At 35.5% G+C, this 23,793-nt stretch overlaps 1 protein-coding gene across 17 annotated transcripts in view; it reads left to right on the top strand.

The window, feature by feature from the left end:
- Positions 1-22,766, top strand: part of CCDC171 (coiled-coil domain containing 171) — a 543,314-nt gene extending 520,548 nt beyond the window's left edge. For 16 of the 17 annotated variants that reach the window (XM_056805336.1, XM_056805339.1, XM_056805345.1 and 13 more), the window contains one exon: positions 20,922-22,766. In XM_056805336.1, the coding sequence (XP_056661314.1) occupies positions 20,922-21,143 (222 nt within the window). In that variant the 3' untranslated portion in view covers positions 21,144-22,766. The remainder of the gene's footprint in view (positions 1-20,921) is intronic. The other variant, XM_056805343.1, reaches the window with a different exon arrangement.
- The last annotated feature ends 1,027 nt before the right edge of the window (positions 22,767-23,793 follow it).

Here is a 23,793-nt window from a genome sequence, read left to right as displayed (position 1 = left end):
ATTGGGGGACAGAAAGGATCCCCAGAATTCTGGAAGCATGTGCTAATCCAAGTAAGATTTTGTCTTGAGCAATAAGATGGAGAACTAGACATCTTATCTTCATGACCTCTCAAACCTATCCAAAAACAGAAACAATTCACTAAAGATAAAGCAACTTCAGCTGTTTCCATGTTCTAGGATATCCTAGACTGATGCTTATTAACTCTGAGCTCATTTAGGAACCTTTCTTGCACTTTGTTTGCTAACAGCAGTGAGGCTACACTAGCAGACTGAAGGACAAAGCACAAGTTTAAAACAAAACACATCTCCAAACTCTAACGCCTCTTCTTTCTTTCTAGTACCTTAGATACCTTATCTCTATGTTGTGGAAATTTACCTGACTGGGACAAACAGCCAGATGGCCACAGCCCCTCAGGAGCAAAAGCCTATTGGAGCACTAGCACTGCAAAGCTCTGAATGGCTGATGGCAGGGCAGACAGCTTCATTGCACCAGCAAAGCTCAGAGCAAGGGTGGACAACCCTGTAGCACAAGTGCTACAAAGCTCTGAATTGCCTAACCTTTGAAAGTTAATGAACTGAGGAATAGAGCATTCCATGAGAGTATAGCAGTCCACTAAACCTGAGGGAAGAGCACAGTATCCACTTGGGGTCAGTTTTTACCACTCAAAAGTCATTTCAGGCAGAGACTCGGGCTGATAAACTGTGAATTGCTCAACACAGAAGGAAGCTGAGATGTTTTGATATCCAACCCCTCCCCAAGAGGAAGGTATTAACAAGTGAGTTATAGAGAAAATAGAAGAGAAAAGGAGGGGCTGAAGTTACCAAAGAGTACAAGAAGAACAAAATCAAAGACCTTGAACAAAAACAGATAAATTGAAAGGAAAAACTAATAACAGAAGGAACTGGGGTCTCTAGCTCTAGTAAAGAAGTTTAGGCATCTGTAAATACTACAAAACAAGAGGAAATGATCTAACATTTAATGAAGACAAAGGACCCTGTGGAATTTGAGGAGAACATAGAATTACAACACACTGTTCTTGAGAAATGAGATGTATAGAAGATTCTGTTGCAGTCTATTTCTCATAAATAGTAGATAGATAGCTGAGACATTGTAAAATAATGAAGGATTGGGGTTTGGAACATATCTCCTATTTTAAATTTTGAGTCATTATGCAAAATATTTATTTGCAATGAATTTTGTAGAATTTATAAATATATTCTCAGATTCAGTTGATATGTTGGTTAGTTTTATGAACCTGACTTCTCCCTCTTAGTTTTTTTTTTGTTGTTGTTAAATAGTGATAACCCATTGGATAGTAGCGGGAAGAGAAATGCATTCAGAAATGAGTCATATTAAAACAAAAAGCTAATTTTTAAAAATGTCTTTCAAGACATCTTATATTCATGGGTAAAACATTTCCTGTAACACAATTTGAAATCTGTCTTCTATTCCACCACAAGTACTTTTAACCAGAGCCAATATTTAGTAATTCTACTTAGAGGGAGAAAAATATTGGATATACTCGAGGCAGAGGAATAGTTATAGTTTCCAGATTATTACTGAGTTTTTCTACATAACATAAAAAGTTTTATAACTTTAAAAGGGAATTCTTTAGTAATGAAAAAGTGGTTAGAAAGCTCTTGTTTAATAGTTCCCAGAGAGAGTGGGACATGTGTACCTTTTGGCCATGTAGGTAGTAATCTAGCAGCTGTTGATGGTGTTTATAAAATCATCACAAATGTTTTATATAGCTACTAGGGAAAATGATTTGCATCATATTATTTTTTTTCTGTAGGATCATCTTGTATGAGTTTACTGGTTATCAATTTGTTCCCTTTGAGATATGTAACTGTAAAAAGTTGACATTAGGAGCTATTCTTTTGTTAATCAAAACCTCAGGATTTTCTAACCAACTTTAAAGGCTTGCTAGCTTTTAATTAGTCAGTTATATTTTCTCTTTGAAATTTGGCAGAGGGAAAGGAAGAGGCTATTATATGTAAAACCTTAGCTAGATAAAATTAAGTTTAAAAGGCAAACATTCTTTAAAGGAACATTTAGAGATTTAAAACCATGAGGAAGAAGAGTTACATAATTTCTTGATAACCCAAAATGAACTCTGTGTGTGTGTGTGTGTGTGTGTGTGTGTGTGTGTGTGAATCCTCTCACCCAATGCACAAATCTTCTGACATTCTAGACAGTTTGGTCATCCCTCATGTCTAATTTTCATGGCCAAGAAAAGAAAAGGAAGGAAACCCCATTTGTGTCCTTCTCTGGTAGCTAACTCTAGCATGTTTGGTAAGAGGGTAGGGAAGCAGATAAGAGAGAAAAGATAAGACATGAATGAGTAAAGATTCTCTACAGAAATTCCTACAACTGCAAGAGGAAAGAAAGCACTAGACAATATAGCTATGAGATAAAATTGACTTTTATTCAACAAACATTAAGTATCTTTTGGTGCTAGGTACCAAATATATAAAGTAAAAAATGAAATCAGGTGTATGGTATGGTAAATACTTACTAGTATACTGGTAAATATTTTACAACTAGCTTTCTAAAGACTAAAAAATGTGCACTTAAGTTAAGTTTAATTCATTATTTACATTTTATCCATCACTTTTAAAAGTCTTAGCAGTGAACAAAATAATAAATTAAGCCCTGATTTGTAGTGTGTGCTTATTTATGAAATGTAGATGCTTATACTGAAAACTTAATGAAATCTTTTGATCCCATACCACCTTGCTCTGGAATACATTCTTTTCCTTGCCTGTAAGTATTAATACAGCTTAGGAATTTAAAAACCATAATTTTTAAATAGAAGTATCAATTAGTTTTTAAAAAGTAAGCTTCATTGGTACAGAGAAGATTGATAACAAAATGCCTTAAATGGCATGGGAGCTTAGAATTTATAAGGACATAATGGCTTTTGCAGGGGACCAGATTTGTGATTTTCCCCCAATTCCTTCTTTTATCAATTATATCTTAGAAGTAAGAAGTATCTGGAATTTATTGAGTAAATGGGGTATCACGGTTAGTCCAGCACTTAAACAAACTCACTTTGGTGTCTATGTAGAGGATAGATTGGAGTAGAGAGAGTTGAGATGTGGACATTAATTAAGAGGTAATTGCAATAGTCCAGGGAAAGAAGTAAGGTACTCAAGATTGATTGATGACTTAAGAGGAGCTAGTGTCTATATGGTGAATAAGGTGAGGAAGTCAGGTCTTGTAAAGCATAACTATAAAGGTGGTGGTCCCTCAATAGTATGAACTTAGGCATCTAGCAAAAGTGTATATAGAAGGAGCATTAACAGAGAGCAGCAGCCAAAAACGCCAGGGAAGAGAGTATTTAGGAGGATAGGGCGATCCACAGGGTCAGATACTGTAGGATAAAGAGAGAGAGAGAAAGTTGATTGAGTTGTCAGTGAAGAGTTCTTTGATAACTTTGGCTAAAAGGGAGAGGGAGAGGGAGAGGGAGAGGGAGAAAGGGAGAGAGGGGGGGAGTAAGGGAGAGAAAGAGAGAGAGAGAGAGAGAGAGAGAGAGAGAGAGAGAGAGAGAGAGAGAGAGAGAGAGAGAGAGAGAGAGAGAGAGAGAGAGAGAGAGAGAGATGAGAGAACAGGAAGGTCTTCTAAAGAAATCTGACAGAGAAAAAGAGAAAGCCAGGACTATACTGAGAGGCAGTGGTAGGATCTAGGGAGGATTTCTGAGGATGAGGTGGGAACACACATAGCATCAGGGAAGAAGCTAATTACTATTCAATCATTCCCTTCCCCTTTTCTGCCAGACATCACCCACAAAAAACCAACTAGCAATTGTCTCCAATTGTCTCTACTTTCTTACTTTTTATCTTTATCTATAACCTCTTACAGTTTGCTCTCCCCCCTCCATACTCTATCTTAAATGTGTTTCCATTAATGTATAGTTGTGAAACTCATTTTTGAACTTAAATTGTATAATTTTCATGTCTTTTTAATTTCACCTTGCTATGTTTAATTTTTGTAGTTTATGAAAAAATTTTCAGATCTTAATTCTGTTGCTCAGTGTGTTTGCTATTCCAACATTATATCAGAAACACATTTGATAACCATTCCTTATATACCTATATTCAAGTCATTGATAAAAATGTTAAACATTATAATGCCACAAATAGATTCTTCGGATAGTCTAGTAAAGATTATCTCCTAATTTGAAATCTTACCATGAATGACTTTTTAGATCTTATTATTTACTTATTTCTGACTCCAATTGTATTATTGTTTAGCAACTAGACTCTAACCTATCGTATCCCATCTTGTCCATCAGAAAAGAGACTTTACAAAATCCTTTGCTGAGATATGAGTATACAATGACTAGTCTACTAACCTGATGAAGAAAACAAAGATGATTACTCTGGTATGTTCTGTTTTTGATGAAGCCATGCTAGTTCTTACTATTTCTTTCTTTCTGGATATTCAAAACCTATTTATTCAATATCCTGGAATTTCACCAGGAATGTAATTCATACTTATTGACCTGTAAAGCACAAATTCTGTGCTTTTCTCTTTTTTTGAAAATTTGGACATTTGTTCTTTCTGGTCTTTGTTATCTCTCTCATTCTCTACAATTTAATTTAATCTAATTATTCTTTTAAAACCTTACCTTCTGTCTTGGAATCAATACTATTGATTCCAAAGCAGAAGAGCAGTAAGGGTTAGGCAAATGGGGGTTAAGTGACTTGCCCAGGATCACACAGCTGCAAAATGTTTGAGGCCAGATTTTAACCTAGGGCCTCTCATCTCTAGACCTGGCTCTCAATCCACTTAGCTACCCAGCTGCCGCTACATTCTCCACAATTTTAAAGAAATGACTATTAGAAACTCAGTGACTCTGGGGCAGTTATCAGTGGATAGAAAGCTAGGCCTGACATTGGAGGTCCTGGCAAGTAACTTAACCCTAGTTGCCTAGCCTTTACCACTTTTCTTCCTTGAAAGCCAGAAGGTAAGGGTTTAAGGGATTAAAATATTTTTAATGTGAAACAAATTCAGTAACTCAAAATTTCATTCAGCTCTTCAGAATTGAACTCATTGTACACTACAAGGTATTCTCATCATCTTTCAACTTACAGTTTTCTTTTTAAGTATCTTCTTCCCATTCTAATTATTATTATTGGTAAAAACAAATAGAAACAGGATAAGCTAAATAGTTCTTCCTTCTCTCTGTTAAACATTATCATTTCATCTGCCTCAGGCATTTCTTTGGTTCTCTTGATTTTTCAACTTAGCTTTACAAAGATCCCTTTTGCTGTGCCTAATTAGCATCATCACATTTTTGCCTTCATCCTTTTAACTGTCTTTGCTTCCATCTAGTATTTATGATTTTTAAAAATATAAATTGGCTGATTAGTTCCCTGTACTTACTTGTATAGTCTTACTTATATATATATATATATATATATATATATATATATATATACACATATATGTATACTTAATTATATGTCTTCTTATATACTCCCTATTTTCTTACACACTGGAATTATTTTCGTTTCTTTAAAATTTTATTTTCTAGTTTCCCATTTTCAAGAAATTCCCAACTGCTTTCCTGTGTTGAATTTTAGGCTATATGGGCCTACCTATCCTTTAACTGAACCCTTTGCAAGGGTTTCAGTAAAATTCTTGTTAAATACTTTTCCAAGATCTAGAGTGCGAGTCAGATTATACTCAGCTTTCTTCTTTTCAACATTAGTTCTAATATGGAATGATGACTAATCCCCAAATTTCCACCAAAGCACTAATCTATCTCCTTTTGGGTCTCTGCATCCAGAAGAGTTCCCTTTGGGGGCAGCTAGGTGGCTCAGTGGATTGAGAACCAGGCTCAGAGATGGGAGGTCTTGGGTTCAAATTTGGCCTCAGATACTTCCTAGCCATGTGACCCTGTATTGATTCTAAGATGGAAGGTAAAGGTTAAAAAAATCCCAGAAAAATTCACTTCATTGGTTCTTCCATCTTTTGAAAGATAAATACAGCAAGACAAAAGAAGTTTATTAACTGATTTGCATTAGACAGAGAGATAGCTCCAAATGATATCTAGATAATTGAAGTTCCCTATCATTGCTATATCATGCCACTGGATCAACTTTTGATCTGTTGCCAATACTAATTTTTTCCTTCTATCTAGTCTGTATTTTTTCTCATGCCAATATTTCTTCCTTACTCTTCATCTAAATGCTCTCCTTCATGCTTTTGACCTATGATTTATGGACTTCCTCACTTATTTAAAACTTAATATGCAAATATCATTCTATCTTTCCCCCACTTTCATATATTATTTCCCTTCTTAATAACATAACATCTTCCATAACTATATTTCCATTGCAATTCTTGATGTCACTAAATGTACCTAAATCTTAGCAATATCTGTGAAATGACTTTTTGCCTCCTTTTCTAGGGATCTCATAGTGACAGCAACAGATCTCTATTATTAATGTCACATATTAATGTTATAAGTTATGGCAAAATATGTTTTCATGTAAAGACCTTGAAGATTAGAAATCTGTCTAAATTGAAACTTCCCTTTTTAGTTATATATAAGTTTTAGAATTAGACATCTAAGACTTTACCCTTCAGTGTGAATGGCCATTCTTTTTTTCTTTTGTTTTTTTACTTAAATTTTTATTTAATTAATTAATTTAAAATGTTTTCCATGGTTATGTGATCATGATCCCCCACCCCCACCCACTCTTCTTTCTCTCCTCCCAGAGCTGACAATTAATTCTATTAGGTTATACACATGTCATTGATCAAGACCTATTTCCATATTATAAATTTTTGTAACAGGGTGATTGTTTAGAGCCTATATCCCCAACCATATCCCCATCAACCCATGTGATCAAACAGTTGTTTTTCTTCTATGTTTCTGCACCCACAGTTGTTTCTCTGGATGTGGATAGCATTCTTTCTCATAAGTCCCTCAGAATTGTCCCGAGTCATTGCATTGCTGCTAGTAGAGAAGTCCATTGCATTTGATTGTGCCACAGTGTATCAGTCTCTGTGTATAATGTTCTCCAAAGGTTCTGCTCCTTTCACTCTGCATCAATTCCTGGAGGTCATTCCAGTTCACATGAAATTCCTCCTGTTCATTATTCCTTTGAGCACAATAGTATTCCATCATCAACAGATACCACAATTTATTCGGCCATTCCCCAATTGAAGGGCATTCCTTCATTTTCCAGTTTTTTTCTGCTACCACAAAGACCACAGCTATCAATATTCATATACAGGTCTTTTTCCTTATGATCTCTTTGAGCTATAAATCCAACAGTGCTATGGCTGGATCAAAGGGCAGACAGTCTTTTATCACCCTTTGGGCATAATTCCAAATTACCATCCAGAATGGTTGAATCAGTTCACAACTCCACCAGCAATGTATTAATGTCCCAATTTTGCCACATTCCCTCCAATATTTATTACTTTCCTTTGATTCATGTTAGTCAATCTGCTTGGTGTGAAGTGGTACTTCAGAGTTGTTTTGATTTTCATTTCTCTCATTACAAGAGACTTAGAACACTTTTTCATGTGCTTATTAGTAGTTTTGATTTCTTTATCTGAAAGTTGCTTATTCATGTCCCTTCTCATTTATCAATTGGGGAAAAGCTTGATTTTTTTTGTACAATTGATTTAGCTCCTTATAAATTTGAGTAATTATACCTTTGTTTGAGGTTTTTGTTATAAGGATTTTTTCCAAATTTATTGCTTCCCTTCTAATTTTGATTGCATTAGTTTTGTGTGTATAAAACCTTTTTAATTTAATGTGGTCAATCTTATTTATTTTGCATTTTGAAACATTTTCTAACACTTTCTTGGTCTTAAAATATTTCCTTTCCCATAGATATGACAGGTAAACTATTCTATGTTCACTTAATTTACTTTATAGTTTCCTTCTTTATATTCAAGTCATTCACCCATTCTGAATTTATCTAGTTTTAATTGTGTAAAAAGTGTTTTGTAGTTGTGTTCCTGTAATTACTGTGTTTGTCTAGGCAGGTAGATGCCCAAGTATTTTATATTGTTTAGGGTGATTTTAAATGGAATTTCTCTTTCTAACTCATGCTGCCAGGATGTGTTAGGAATATATAGAAATGCTTATTGGGTTTATTTTGTAACCTGCAAAACTTCGCTAAAGTTATGATTATTTTGGCTAGGTTTTTGGTTGGTTCTCTAGGATTCTTTAAGTAGATCATCATATCATCTGCAAAGAATGATAGCTTGGTCTCCTCATTGCCAATTTTAATACATTCAATTTCTTTTTCTTTTCAAATTGCTACTCCTAGTGTTTCTATTACAGTATTAAATAATAGAGGTGATAATGGGCATCCTTTTTTCTCTCCTGATTGTATTGGGAAGTCTTCTAGTTTATCCCCATTGCAGATGATGCTTGCTGATGGTTTTTAATATATAGTTTATTATTTTTAGTTATGGCCCTTCTATTACTATACTTTCTAATGTTTTCAATAGGAATGAGTGTGGTATTTTGTCAAAGGCTTTTTCTGTATCTATTGAGACAACCATGTGTTTTTTGTTGTTTGCTTGTTGATATCGTCAATTATGTGGATGGTTTTCCTAATATCCGTCTTTGAATTCCTGATATAAATCCCACCTGATAATAGTGAATAACCCTCATGATCACTTGCTGAAATCTTTTTGCTAGTATTTCTATTTGAGATTTTTGCATCTATGTTCCTTAAGGAGATTGGTCTATATTTTTCTTTCTCTGTTTTTGACCTGCCTGGCTTTGGGATCAGTACCATATTTGTGTCATAAAAGGAATTTGTAGAACTTCTTCTTTGCTTATTCTGTCAAATAGTTTGTATAATATTGAGATTAGTTGTTCTTTGAATGTTTGATAGAATTCATTTCTAAATCCATCTGGTCCTGAGGATTTTTTCTTAGGGAGTTCTTTGATGGCTTGTTCAATTTCTTTTTCTGATATGCGGTTATTTAAGTATTCTATTTCTTCTTCTGTTAATATAGGCAATTTATATTTTTGTAAATATTCATGCATATCACCCAGATTGGCATAGTTATTGGCATATAATTGGGCAAAATATTTTTAATGATTGCCTTAATTTCCTCTTCTTTAGAGGCAAGGTCTCCTTTTTCATCTTTTATACTGTTAATTTGGTTTTCTTCTTTCCTTTTTTATTAGATTAACCCATACTATGTCTATTTTATTTGTTTTTCTTCAAAGTTCCAGCTTTCTAGTCTTATTTATTAATTGAATAGTTCTTTTACTTTCAATTTTATTAAATTCTCTTTTAATTTTTAGTATTTCTAATTTAGTTTTTATCTTGGGGTTTATAATTTGTTCTCTTTCTAGTTTTTTAATTTGCATACCCAATTCATTGACCTCTGCCCTACCTAATTTGTTAATATATATACTCAAGGATATACATTTTCCTCTGAGTACTGCTTTGACTGCATCCCATAGATTTTGATATGATGTCCCATTCTTGCCATTCTCTTAATGAAATTATTGTTTCCATGATTTGTTCTTTAATCAGTTTGGAGAATCATATTATTTAATTTCCAATTAATTTTTGGTTGATCTTATCTCTACCCTTGCTAATTATTATTTTTATTGCATTATGATCTGAAAAGTTTGCATTTATCATTTCTGCTTTTTTACATTTCACTCCCCCCCCCCATGTTTTTATGCCCTAGTACATGGTCAATCTTTGTTCGTGTACCATGTGCTACTGAAAAGAAGGTGTATTCCTTTTTGTCCCTATTTCTTTTTCTCCATATTTCTATTAACTCCAGTTTTTCTTAGATTTCATTCACATCTTTTACCTCTTTCTTATTTATTTTTTGGTTTGATTCATCTAGATCTGATAGAGGCAGGATCAGGTCTCCCACTAGTATGGTTTTACTATCTATTTCCCCCTTAAGCTCCAATAGCTTCTCCTTTAAAAATTTTAATGCTATCCCATTTGGTGTATACATGTTGAGTACTGATATTTCCTCATTGTCTATACTGCCTTTTGTCAGGATGTAATTACCTTCCCTGTCTTTTAAAATCAGATCTATTTTTACTTTGGCTTTGTCAGATATCATGATTGTGACTCCTGCCTTCTTTTTCTCAGTTGATGCCCAATGGATTTTGCTCCAGTCTTTTATCTTTACCCTTTGTGTCTACCTGCCTCATTTGTGTTTCTTGTAGACAACATATAGTGGGATTTTGGTTTCTAATCCACTCTGCTGTTTGCTTCCTTTTTATGGGTAAGTTCCTCCCATTCACATTCAAAGTTATGATTATCACCTGTGTATTTCTCATCATTTTGATTTCTTTTCCTAATCCTGCACTTTTTTCTATCACTATTTCCTTCTACATCAGTATTTTGCTTTTAATCAGTCTCCCTAATCCCCACACTTTAATTCCCTTTCCACCTCCTCCCTTCTTATTCCCCTCTTATTTGTCTTTAGGGTCTATTAAATTCCTTCCCCCTCTCTTTCCTTACCTTTTTTGTACTCCCCATCACATTCCCCCTCTTGGTTTTTCCCTCTCAACATTCCTCTAGGGTAAGATAGATCTTGATACTCCAATGGATCTAGATTCTCTTCCCTCTCAGAATCAAATCCACTGAGTGTAAGGTTTAAGTATTACCTATTAGCACTCTCTTCCTCTCCTTCTTATTATAGTATTCTTCCCTGCCACCTCCCATGAATCTCTTCCTGTGGTATAGATTATTCTATTTTTCTTATTCCTTCAAGTTTCTCTTTGTGCCATCTTCTATTCCCCTCTTTTCATTTTTTTTGCATATTATCTTAAATGACTAAGTACACCAACCTCTACCTGTGAACAATTCTTCTAACTACTATAATAGTGAATGCAATTTTTGACACTTACAAATAACATTTTTTTCATATAGGAATATAAACAATTTTACCTTATTGAAACCCTTAAAACAAAGAAAAAAATTTTACCCCTTTCTTATTTACCTTCATGTTTTTCTTAATTTTTGTATTAGGACATAAAATTTTCCATTTAGTTCTTGCCTTTTCTTTACAAATACTTGGAAATCTTCTATTTTGTTAAATGCCCATACTTTCCCCTGAAAGTATATAGTCAGTTTTGATGGGTATATGATCCTTGGTTGTAGACTCAATTCTCTTGCCTTTCTGAACATCATATTCCAAGCCTTAAGGTCCTTTAGGGTGGAGGCTGCCAGATCCTGTGTAATCCTGATTGGTGTTTCTTGATATCTGAATTGTCTCTTTCTGGCTTCTTGTAATAGTTTCTCCTTAGCTTGGAAGCTCTTGAATTTAGCAATTGCATTCCTGGGCATTGTTTTTTGAGGATTTAATGTAGAGGGTGATCTATGGATTCTTTCAATGTCTATTTTGGCTTCTTGTTGAAGAACAACAGGGCAGTTTTCTTGGATAATTTCTTGTAGAATGATGCCAAGGGTTTCTCTTTGTTTCTAGGTTTTCAGGTAGACCTATGATTCTCAAGTTTTCTCTTCTAGACCAGTTTTCCAGGCCAATCATCTTTTCAGTGAGATATTTCATGTTTCCTTCTATTTTGTCATTCTTTTGACTTTGCTATATTTATTGTCTTGTGAGATCATTAGCTTCTACTTGCCCAATTCTTGTCTCTAAAGAATGGTTTTCAGCTGTGATCTTTTGATTTTCCTTTTCAGTTTGGTCTATCCTGCTTTTCATGATCTCCAGTTTGCTTATGATTTCATTTGATTTCTGGGCTTCTTTTTCCAAGTGGGAGTTTCTTTCTTTTAAACTGTTATTTTCTTTTTGAACTATTTCCCAAGTTTCTCGCCAAGTTTCTTCTATCTTTTTAATTTGGTTCATAATCTCAAATCTGAGCTCCTCAAGAGTTTGTGACCAATTTTCTTTTTTCTTTTTCTTTTGGAAAGATTTACATGTGTTTACTTGTTGTCATCTTCTGCTGTCTCCTCTACAGCCTGGAGTTTTTCTGCAGAAAAATTATCTTGGGTCAAGGATTTTTTCTTTTTTGTTGTTGTTTTTTTGTGTTTGTTTTGGTAGTTGTGGATTGTAGTTCTTGTGTTTTGTTCACCATTCTTCTGTTCCTTCTCAGTCAGAAGTCAGAATGAGGAAGGTGGGTGATCTTTGTATTGAGCTCCAGAGAGGTTTTTTTCCCTGAGGCTATTTTTTTGGATTTCCATGATGGTATCTGCTCTGCTCTATTTCTGTGCCCATGCTCCTCATTCCTCAGCCTCCTGGGGTCCCAAATGTTTCTGCTTTTATGGGTAAGTCCATGGTGTCCTCACTCCACTCCTTCCCCCATTCCCCAAGACCCTAGAGGTTTCCCTATGCTCACTCCAACTCTGGGGTTGTAGGTGAAGTGGGAGAGGGGAGATGACCTTGTGTTTTGTTGGGAGTAATTTTGCCCCCTTTTCACGTGGAAATACCCAAACTCTGCCTACATTCTATCCTGTGCCCTACAGTTAAGCCCCTTTGCTCATCTAATTTTGGTTTTGTCCTTCTGAGGTACTTTATATTGGTCAGTAGAGAGGAGAGGAAGAGTCTTGCTTGATTTGACTGGGATCTTTGTTTTTAAAGTTAAAAAGAACCCAGAGTCTGTCTATTTTTTTCAAATTGATGAATCAGGTACAAAAAAAGGCAGTAACTTGCCCATCTTTATTACCTCCAAAATAAAAAATTTTAATAATGGCTATGAGTATTATTCCTTAAAGTTTTTAACCAGTTTACATCTACCTCCCTTCTTTTACTGATAAATATACCTATGGAAATGAGGTGATTTATCTAAGGTTATTCAGTAGATAGTGCCAGAACTGTGACTAGAATCTAGACTTCCACTTCCCTGTTCTAGTTCCTGATCTAGCATTCCCCACTACACTCTGTAACATTTTCATGGAATGTTATTTAGGCATACTAAATCATTTTTCTTTTTTCAGGTAATAGTAAACTTTGGAGTGCTTAACTTGGTTTAAGTGCAGCATATAAGTAAAATGGCTTAGTGTCATTGTTTCAGATGCCTCTTTCCACAAAAATGATTTTAATTTATGTGCAGTTTATGAAGTGATTATTGTGTAATAGGACTAATGTTTTATTTATTTATTTTTGCTTGGAAAAACACACTCAGAGAATTTAGACATTAAACTTTGAAAAAGTTTATGGCCATTGGGCATTTCCAATTACTATATTTCATAAGATTTTTTAAATGCAAATTTTTATGAGACACATTCTGTGTTCTGAATATGTATTTAGCTGATGGACTGTAACAGTTCAAATAGAACCATTTACAACTTGCATAGTAAATACAAGTACTTCCATAAAGATTCTCATGACACCCAGCCTTTATTTCAGGTAAATATTTTTCTCTTTAAAAATTGTATAAATTCATGCTTACATGATTGATCATTTAAAAATACTTTAAATAAATATGGATTTTAATGATTTAAAAGAGTCTGACTACTTGATGAAAAGTAGTTTTTAAATGTTCACATATTGGTAAAGGTGGTATTACATATTACACTAAAATATTTCATTGACACATTTTCCTATTGTTTCATTGTAAGTTCTGCTCTGGTTGGTTTTTGTGGTGTGGAAATGACTTGAGGTTCACAAAGTCCCTCTTTACAAGCAAAATTTCATCCATGTCTAACCAAGCTATAAAGGCACCAAGCTGTGGTCAGTCTATTATAAGTCTGTTACTCAAGGACTAGTTTAGCTAAATTCAAAGAGATCATTACATCAACTTATTTAACCTTCAGCATGGTATAAATATAGTACTCTGTCTAGAAGATCCATTCCAACAGCATTGGGACTAGACCTTGAGGGGGCACCTTAAAAATTTTTTTTTCTGAGACTTTCCTATGAGAATAGAACTTACCTGGCCAAATTGTTCTTATGGATTGATTACACCTTCCATTGTATGGGCTCATTAGCCAATATGTTTTACCTAGTGGAATATAAAATTCTTGGGGTTTAGGAATTTTTTTATTATTTTTTTTCTTTGTATCTCTAGTTCCTTGTATGGTGCCTGGCACAAATTAATCACTTAATATATGTTTGTAAAATTAAGTTGAATTGTGAAAGCTCTAAAAATTTATGTGATAGAGATCATATATTTTATCCTTAATGATCTATTATGTTTTCGGTAACAGATTTTCTACTATTCATTTTTTTAAAATCTAATCTCTTTTCTTAATTTTTATATTTAGTCATGTATCCATTTGGAATTTATTGTAGAATATGGCATAAGATGCTAGTCTAATCCTATTTTTATCAGAATACTTTTAGAATGCTTTATAGTTTACAAAGCAATTCTTCTCAAATAAAATGCCCCTTCACCAGGATTTTTAAACTGAAGAGAAAGACAAAATCTAACAAGATACAAATTGATAATGATAAATGTATAGTGCTAGTTTTTGGTTTATAAACTAGAGCATTGTAGGACAGAAACCTAACTATACAATAATTTAAGTGCAAAGACTTTTAGCAAAATATTTAATAAAATTTCATGCTACCCACATAGAAAATATTGAGAACCGTGCATTAGACAATAGCATAATTAGGAGAATTCTGAGTTGTTTGAATAGGTAGATCCAAAGAAGTAGTCTTTAGTGGTTCAATATTACCTTGGAAGAAAATCTCCATTGAACTCTCCCATATATCTGTTTTTGACTCTGCTGTTATAGAGTAAGGAGAGTTATCTACAGCTCAAGATGGACTACTCAGGATTCAGAATGTTGTGAGTAGTAATAATATTAGGCCAAAATTAATAAGCTGATATTCAATGGTATATACAAAATCCTATTATGAAAGGCTTCATTTATGAAGCTCCTCAATTCTCAAAAGACTACAACAACAGATTTAAAAACTCTGGGAGGTTTGGTGATGCTGCAGAGCTTCACTTATGGAGATAACAGACAAGGCCTGCTTACCAAGAATGAATCTAAGTATTCAGTAAATGTCCAACTGAGCAAACTCATCCCAAGGATACTCAAAGATTAATTTATGTAGGAAGACTACAAAGTAAAAAAAAAATTTTTTTTTAGATTTGCAAAAAGAATTTAAGAAACTACTTTCCTCATCAAGAATAGTCTAACTACCACACTTGGATAATAACATCACTATCCAAAAATATACTTTTGGAGAAGAGAGAAATGGTGTTAAAGAGAACAAAGATTTCAGAAGCAGCTAGACTGGATCAAATGTAGATAGAAGATATTCATACTGGAGCTGATATCATTATCAGAGCATTAAGGCTCCAATATATAAAGTATTTGAAGTAGGAGAAAATAACAAAGGAATGGAAAAAAATCAGACTTTATAAATTTAAAAAAAGAGAGAGAACCAAAAGAGCAGTAGCTACTTACCTTTATGCCTCCTCTTCCATCTATACAAAATTTTTATGGGTCTTCTGTACACAGACATTCTTGATAAGGATATTATTAAGGAACAAGTAGACATTCACATGTGATACTGAAAAGGGAAGCACATTTTACCATTTCACAGTTAATTATAAGATGTAAAAAAAAAAAAGATCCCCTTCTCATTGTTTATTACCAAAAAAAAAAATCAACAACCTATTTGATTTGGTAAATCAAAATACTCTCTTGAAGTCTCTTTTATAAGGTATCTTCCATCTATATGTCTAAATAATTTAGGATTTCTCAAAAGATAATAGAAATAATTCCATTCAATAACCTTCTGATAGTAAACATCAGATGAGGCATAAAATAGACACACACGTGCCAAAAATATCTACTACTGTAATGAAGGAAATACAGCTCACAATCTGGATTGAAAAGGGCATCCCATGAATGGCAAAGTCCTCCAGATGCTCCTATTTGGGAAGGACATTGTGCTGATTACATCAAGCACCAGGACATTACAGAGACTCCCTGAAGAATCTGTAATCACTCAAAAGAATGTGTCCTACAAAGGAAAGATGAAATAGATGAAAAATGTCTGTTGCCTAGATCTCAACCTACATCTTGGATGGACACGAGAAAACGTGTTCATCGTATATGTCTCTGAGATAGACAACACATATAGACAAACAGGAGGTCCCAGAGTTGAACAGAACGAGGGGAGTAAAACACATTGCTTTCAGAAAACTGAAAGTATTTTTATTGACAAAAACATGGGTGGATGGCAATCTTTATCATTGCAAGGAACTCTTGAATTCATGAGATGCAGATCTCTTTGGGTAAATGTAAAGTATTACTCTTTAGTTCAGACGTTTAACTTTATAAGTCAAGATAAAGGAATCACATAGCTAAATGATATCTGAAAATTATCTAAGAGTTTTAATCCCCCGGAAGCTCAGTAAGGATCAACAACGTCTTATAGCAGTCAAGAAAAATCATTGTAGTTGGTCTCCTTTGAGAAAGGCGTCACTGCTAGGAATGAGGAGGTGATCATTCTTCTGTACAGCACCCCAGTCCGATCACATCTGAAAGACTGAGTCAGTTCTGGGGGAAGTTTCTTAGGGAGAAAATCTGGTAACCCAGAGAGTGTCCAAAGGAAGGCCCCCAGGGCGGCACAGGGCCTTCAGTTCTTGTCATTTTAGAATCCGTGGAAAGAACTGTCATTGCTCAGCCTTGTAAAGAAAACTCAGCAGACGGACATGGGAAGATCTGAGAAGGGGCGGGGGGGATACACTGGTTCTGCTTGGCCCAGTCCAGTCCAAGATGGATGACTAAATTACAGGGATAAGATTTTAGTTTAGGCAGGTAACTCAAGTTTGAGAGACTAACAGGACCATGGCAGGTACAGAGCTTTGCGAAAGGAATCGAACCCAATCAGGCAGAATATTTGTTTGCGGTTATCGGCTGCTCGTTCTGAGAGAGCTTTTCATTATACTTTGCATAGTGTACAGAAAGGTCTCTGGAAAAACAAGTGGGGTTTTTTATCTCACTAAATGCCAACTTAAGGCATACTACTCTGTCTCTGAGATTCTGGCATCCTTTCGCAGGGAGTGTGATAGCAAGAATTTGACTTGATGTTCGGGAAAACCTCCTAACCAATGGACTGTTTTGAGAAGTTGTGGCGTTCTCTCCTTTGGAAATCTTCAAGCAAAGGAAGTGGCCATTTTTCTGGCAGGTTTTGGCGGGGATTCTTTTTCTGAAATGAATTTGACCCGCAGACCGCCTGAGAAAAATAATGATCTAAATTTTTGATTCTGTGACCCAAAGGGCTTGTTTAGCGAACTACATAGCCTGTACCAGCGTTGACGAGACTTTTAGAGATCGCATGTTCAATTGCACCCTCAAGCCTCCCAGGGGGCTTCAGGCCCACTCCCTAAAAGGAGGGAGGAAACGCTGGCATGGGGAAAATGCCCTCGGGCGCTCGTGGAGAGGGGGAGGGGAGCAGCCTCATCCATCCCTGCACAAGGCCGATTCTGTGATGAGATAACCGCATTAACAGATAGATGCAGGGTGTGCAGAGGAAGTGTGGCAGGAACCTCTCTGGGCCCGACCCCCCTGAAGCATTGCATCCACGCGTGGGAATCACACTCCAAGAAAGGAGCGAGCATATCGGGAGGAAAGGGAGACGAGGCAATTGCAGCTCTCAGCACGGTGTCTTCGAAGAATCTGTTGAAGGAACTGAGGGGATTTAGTATGGAGAAGAGGAAGCACCTCGGAGAGAGACAATAGACTGCAAATGTTTGCACCGTAGTCACCTGGGAGGGAGAGAGCACCGCAGAGATGGCCGACTATAAATAGGCAAATTTTGACTGAACATAAGAAAAAAGTTCTTGACAATTAGAAAAGTCAGAAGTGGAATGCACTTCACTAACCAGATCATGGGGAATTCTGTGTCGTTCAGGGTTTCCAAGCACCTCCTGTCAAGAATGTTTTAGAAGAATCCGATTAAAATGACCTTTAATATGCCATCCAACTCCAAGTCTGATTCTTAAAAAATAGTTTGTTTTGGTTCAGGCTGCCATGTTGGAAAGCAGCTAATTCTGAACACCCAATTAAAAGCTAGGAGGAAACGAGAAAAGGAATAAAGAGAAGGAAACACATGAAAGTCCTCCTGACATAGATACTGTGCCACCACCCCAATACTAATACACTACTTGCTGTTTTAGTATAACCAGAAACAAGGATAAAGCTCATTCATTCGTTCAACAAACGTGTTAAATGTTAACAATTTGAGAGAAAATATTAATGAAGCCTGTTACTGACTTCATGGAGCTTATGCTTTAGTAGATAGCCCCACAGCCAACCTGAAACATCTGAAAATTTAATTTCAGTATCAATAAAAGTAGTGAAGCACTTTTTTCTAGTCCTTAGATATGTGAGATATGTTCACAATAAGAAACATCCAGGTCTGAACCATTTAGGAAGACTAGATAGGTGGCAACCATAGTTCTAGCAACCATAGTTCCCAAACTGGAATTTCTGAGATCCCACAAACCACCATTGATTCATCTGCTAAATAAATTACTTCATAATCATTAGAGTTCTTTTCCTTCCTTGGGGGTGGGCTTAAATAGCTTCTTCATCTCTCCACTCAAATGTGCTGCCATTTTATTTGTCTTTTTAAGGCCTAGCATAAAAAGGGATGATTTTTGTCAGCTATAAGCTTGCAGTAGAGTATCAAGAAATCAAAAGAGCCAACATCAAAGAAAATTGCTGAACTAGGTGTTAGATGCAGCCATTGATTTTTCTCCAGTCTTGTGTTAGAAAAAAAAAATCCACAAAAACTGTGAAGTATACAACAGTGGAATTCCTAATACTCTCTTAAAGTCAACTATGGCTTTCTTTTATTTTTTTTTATATGTAGAAGCATAGTTTTGTGTTATACTTAAAACATATCAAAGCAACTTCTAGAAGCTATTTCTATTAAAGCTAGTTCTGTATCCCAATATATTATGGTAAAAATTGTTGGAGAATCTTGCAGGAAAGAGAAACTATCACACTTCAGAGTTTGTTCCTTTACTCAAAGTCTCACTATGCCTATAATTTTAAGGATGTTAGTTTGTGTCAGGCTAGAATAACTCAAGCATACAATTGGCTACTATTTCTCTACCATCTCTTCATTTCCTAGAAATAATGCTCCACTTTTGATGTTAAGATCCCCTCCATGCCAAACATAAATCAGTGCATACTGTAGAGACTTGGGGGTTAAACGGGTAGCTTTTTCAAAGTGTAAATCAAACTTTCAGGTACTTCAATGGTATGTAGCATGAAACATGTTTGATCTTTAATAGCTTTCTGATTCAGATAATGTTTAAAAATATCCAACAAATAGGTTCTTCTGTGTTGCAATCACATATACTAAAGTTTGTCCAACTGAAGCTTTTTTTTTTTTTTATCACATAGAATAGTGACAGTTTTAAAGACAAAGGTAAAATCTCAGACAATTGTAACAAGCAACAAATTTACTCCAAATTGTAAATTTATGTCTTAGAATAAAATCTTAACATGAGCACAAAGGACAACTAGATGGGATAGTGGACAGAGTGCTGGACCTGAAGACAGGAAGACTCCTTCCTGAGTTCAAATCTAACCTCAGACACCAACTACCTATGTTACCTTGGGCAAGTCACTTCACTGTTTGCCTCAGTTTCCTCATGTATAAAATGAACAGGAAAAGGAAATGGCAAACCACTCCAGTATGTTTGCCAAGAAAACCCTAAATGGGGTCAAGAAGAGTCATATAGGACTGAAATGCCTGAACAACAGTAAAAATTCTAGTTTGTATTTTTTAAAATTTGTGTCCTTTTGTTCTTTTTCTTTTCTCCTCTATTCTCTCATTTCTCCTTTTCCCCCTCTCTCCCTGCATTCTTCTCTCTCCTTCCTCTTTCAATTCCTCCTTCCCTCCCCTTCCTCCCTTCCTCCCTTCCTCCCTTCCTTCCTTCCTCCCTCCCTCCCTCCCTCCCTCCCTCCCTCCCTCCCTTCCTTCCTTCCTTCCTTCCTTCCTTCCTTCCTTCCTTCCTTCCTTCCTTCCTTCCTTCCTTCCTTCCTTCCTTCCTTCCTTCCTTCCTTCCTTCCTTCCTTCCTTCCTCCCTCCCTCCCTCCCTCCCTCCCTCCCTTTCTTCCTCCCTTCCTTCCTCCCTTCCTCCATTCCTTCCTCCCTCCCTCCCTCCCTCCCTTCCTTCCTTCCTTCCTTCCTTCCTTCCTTCCTTCCTTCCTTCCTTCCTTCCTCCCTCCCTCCCTTCCTTCCTTCCTTCCTTCCTCCCTTCCTCCCTCCCTCCCTCCCTCCCTTCCTTCCTTCCTTCCTTCCTTCCTTCCTTCCTTCCTTCCTTCCTTCCTTCCTTCCTTCCTTCCTTCCTTCCTTCCTTCCTTCCTTCCTTCCTTCCTTCCTTCCTTCCTTCCTTCCTTCCTTCCTTCCTTCCTTCCTTCCTTCCTTCCTTCCTTCCCTCCCTCCCTCTCCCTTCCTACTGAAATATGTTCCTTTTTTGCTTCTGAGCCCAACTCAGGTATGCTTCTCTGTGATTTTTTCCCATTTCCTGGGAGAAAGTAATCTTTTCCTATTCCTTTTCCCTCATAACCTTTTACTTAGATCTCTCTTTTGTATTTATTTTGTTCTCTTCTGTATTATAGTTATTTATTTATTTGTCCTCCACACTGTTAGACTTCAAACTCTTTCAGGATAAAGCTTATACTGTATTTTTTATCTATACCTCTGGTTCTCATTATTGTCTTGCTTCCTTCCTCCCTTCCTCCTAAAATAAGATAGCATTGTATGAACTCTGATATAATTATATCTTTTTCAATTTTAGAGTTAGATATAGCTTATTCTTAGCTAGCAGTAAACAGTTATGTTACAGATGTATAGCGATTTGAATCTATTTTATTTACACGTTTAGATATATTTTATTAATATGAATTCCATTTTCATTAAAATAGAGTCAGCATATATTTATTTCATATTTTAGTAAGTATATTTGACTTCTTTCTTTTTTTTTTAATGTGTATCATTCTAGGGATCACGAGACCATTCAAATGTCTCCATTTCTTCAAGAACCACTCTTCATGCTGACCGGAACATGAATGAGGATTTCTTGCCACTGAAAGCTGAACTTGACACAACTTATACTTTTTTAAAGGAAGCATTTGTAAATAGTTTATCCCGTTCTCGGGCTTCCCATTCCTCTGCTGTGAATATTTCTACTGATTCCAAAAGAACAATACAAAATGGATTCTGATTTTTATGAAAATAACATGAAAGTTATATTTAACAATAAAAATTTGTTTGGGGGATTTTCTTATTTAAATTTTATTTCAGTATTTGTGGCAATGATTTGCTTTGTTTCTTATTAATTTGTGTGACTTAATGTCTATCTTCTTGTGTGTGTGTGTGTGTGTGTGTGTGTGTGTGTGTGTGTGTATCTGTGTCTCCTTGCATAATGAAATAACCAACTTGGGTTTTTTAAAGTTTTATTTATTATCATAGTTGCTCATTTTTATGTAACATATTTTTAAATGTTAAAGAATGACACATTTTGGGTAATTTTCCTCAGACTTAAAAAAATCAATAAGCCATTTTAGTCTCTATCTATCAAAGTTGTTTCATACTTGTCTATTTTAAAGCAGGGCTGCAATACTTTAATAGGATCGAGAGAGCTATTTGAAATGTATGCCAATGATTCCTGTCATTTCATGGCAGCCCTGCCATGGTTCACTGAGCCCCCTCTTCTCTCTTGTCAGCTCAACTGAAGACAAGCATTTAGTTGCAAACTTTAAGCAGGTTGTGCAAAACAGAAATGATGTGACTGCTTCTCCTCCTGCACAATAATGTCACTCCTGGTCAATGTGAGAAGGTCAGGGTGCTCCTTGTAAAGCTACATGATACCATTTGCCCATTTGAACAAGTTAAGTTAACTGCTGAATCTGGTCCCTGCAGACATTGAAAACTCATTCTTTTCTCAACTCTGCATTTGATAAGAAAGTCGAACAATTGTGCAGAGATGATTTCTGTGGTGTGTTTATGTCCTTTATAAGGACAGTTCCCAAACCAGTGTTGCAGGTAATACATTTAGTTTAAGCTGCAAGACTTTAAGGTAATGGCTGCCTTGACCTTCAAAATAGATTCCTTTTTTGTTGTTGTTGGTAGGACCCAAGAGTGACGCCCATCTTTGATGCTGACAGAATTTAAAACAAGGCCATTGCCCTGCATTTTCTGCCTTGTAGCACACAAAAGTAAAATTGTATGTCAGGCCGAGATGTCGGGGAGCTGACAAGATGCCCCAGTGACATTTCAGCTGGAAAGAGCAAGTGTCTTGCAACCAAGTGGTCAAATATCAAATAATAGGTCAAGCAGGAAGGAGCTGAGTTCTAACCACAAAGAGGTTTCTGGTAACTTACTTGACAAGCTTTTGGGTGCTTTGTGGCTTGACAAAGTGATGTTCTGTTGGGTATCGCTAGACAGACTGTTCTTTATCGCCTTCAGAAGATCAGACATTGACATTGATTAAACTCTTTAACCCTTAAAGGTTAAATCCTCACAGTCTGCATCATTGTAAGTGAAGAACAAAAGAAAATTTGTAATATGTAATTTGCTTTTGTATTAATCATTGTACTCCCCAGTGCTATTAACTTTTGATGGGCACTATAGTTTTCAATAGTGTTCTGATACAAAATCCATATATTAGATTGTTTTTCATTATGAAGTCATGTTACATTAGAAAATAACATTATGTTTTATGGAATTTGTGATGTTTTATGCTTCATTCCATGTGGCATTTGATTCTATTATGCCTGATGACTGAAAATTGTCTTATTACTAATGATAAATAAAATTGATCCACAAATATGTATATTAGCAAAATTAACCAAGTGATTTTTATCTCATCTGAGGTAAAAAAGCAAACATTTTCCATAATAGTCAATATACTCTCTATTTAAGGGCATATTATGTAATAGGAAGTTTTGTTTATGTGTGCTTTCTTTAATGTTTTTTGTTAAATTGGTTCTCCTATCAAATAGTTCATAATTACTTTTGCATTTTCCCTAAGCCTCCATTTTTGGTTGTATTTTTTAAAATACAACCAAAAATGGAGGCTTAGGAGGCTCTCTCTCTCTCTCTCTCTCTCTCTCTCTCTCTCTCTCTCTCTCTCTCTATATATATATATATATATATATATATATATATATATATATATATATGAAAAAAATACAACCAAAAATGGAGGCTTAGGGAAAATGCATATATATATATATATATATATATATATATATATATATATATATAGAGAGAGAGAGAGAGAGAGAGAGAGAGAGAGAGAGAGAGAGAGAGAGAGCGAGGCATTATGACAGAGTAGAAAGACAAGTAGACTTAGAACCCAAAGATCTGGGTTCAAATCTTGACATTAATATTTCATTGCTATGTGATTTGAGTCTTTCCCCCTCTTGGAAAAGCTTCTTATCCCCAAGATGAGATTTGTACTTCTCTCTCCAGAAAAGTTTGTTGTAAACTCTGATGTGCTAGATGTCCCATCATCACTATCATCATCATCATCGCCCTATGTCTTTACATGTATACAGTTTCACATTTCAAAATAATGACCAACCAAGCAAAATAATTTATTTACTTGTCTATTTCCTGTAAATTATGGAAAATATTCTTCTCACCATAAGAAATTTCATTCTCTTTTCTGTTCAGTGATCAGGACGTTTTGAATGTTAAGGATGCTGACCCTGGTGTTTGTTATATTATCAGCAGCCCTGCGCTGCAGCAAGAAGCTCTATTCCAGTGGCTAGGGAATAGACAGTGTACGTGTCCAGGAATTGTTGGGCTCTCACAGACTCTCTCTGACACACCTTTCCTCAGTTTAATATTCTACACCATATAAGAAC

This window comes from Monodelphis domestica, chromosome 7, assembly GCF_027887165.1.
Source record: "Monodelphis domestica isolate mMonDom1 chromosome 7, mMonDom1.pri, whole genome shotgun sequence".
Taxonomy (NCBI): Eukaryota; Metazoa; Chordata; class Mammalia; order Didelphimorphia; family Didelphidae; genus Monodelphis; species Monodelphis domestica.
Note: the sequence above shows the minus strand (reverse complement) of the source record. Positions and strands in the feature narration are given on the sequence as shown.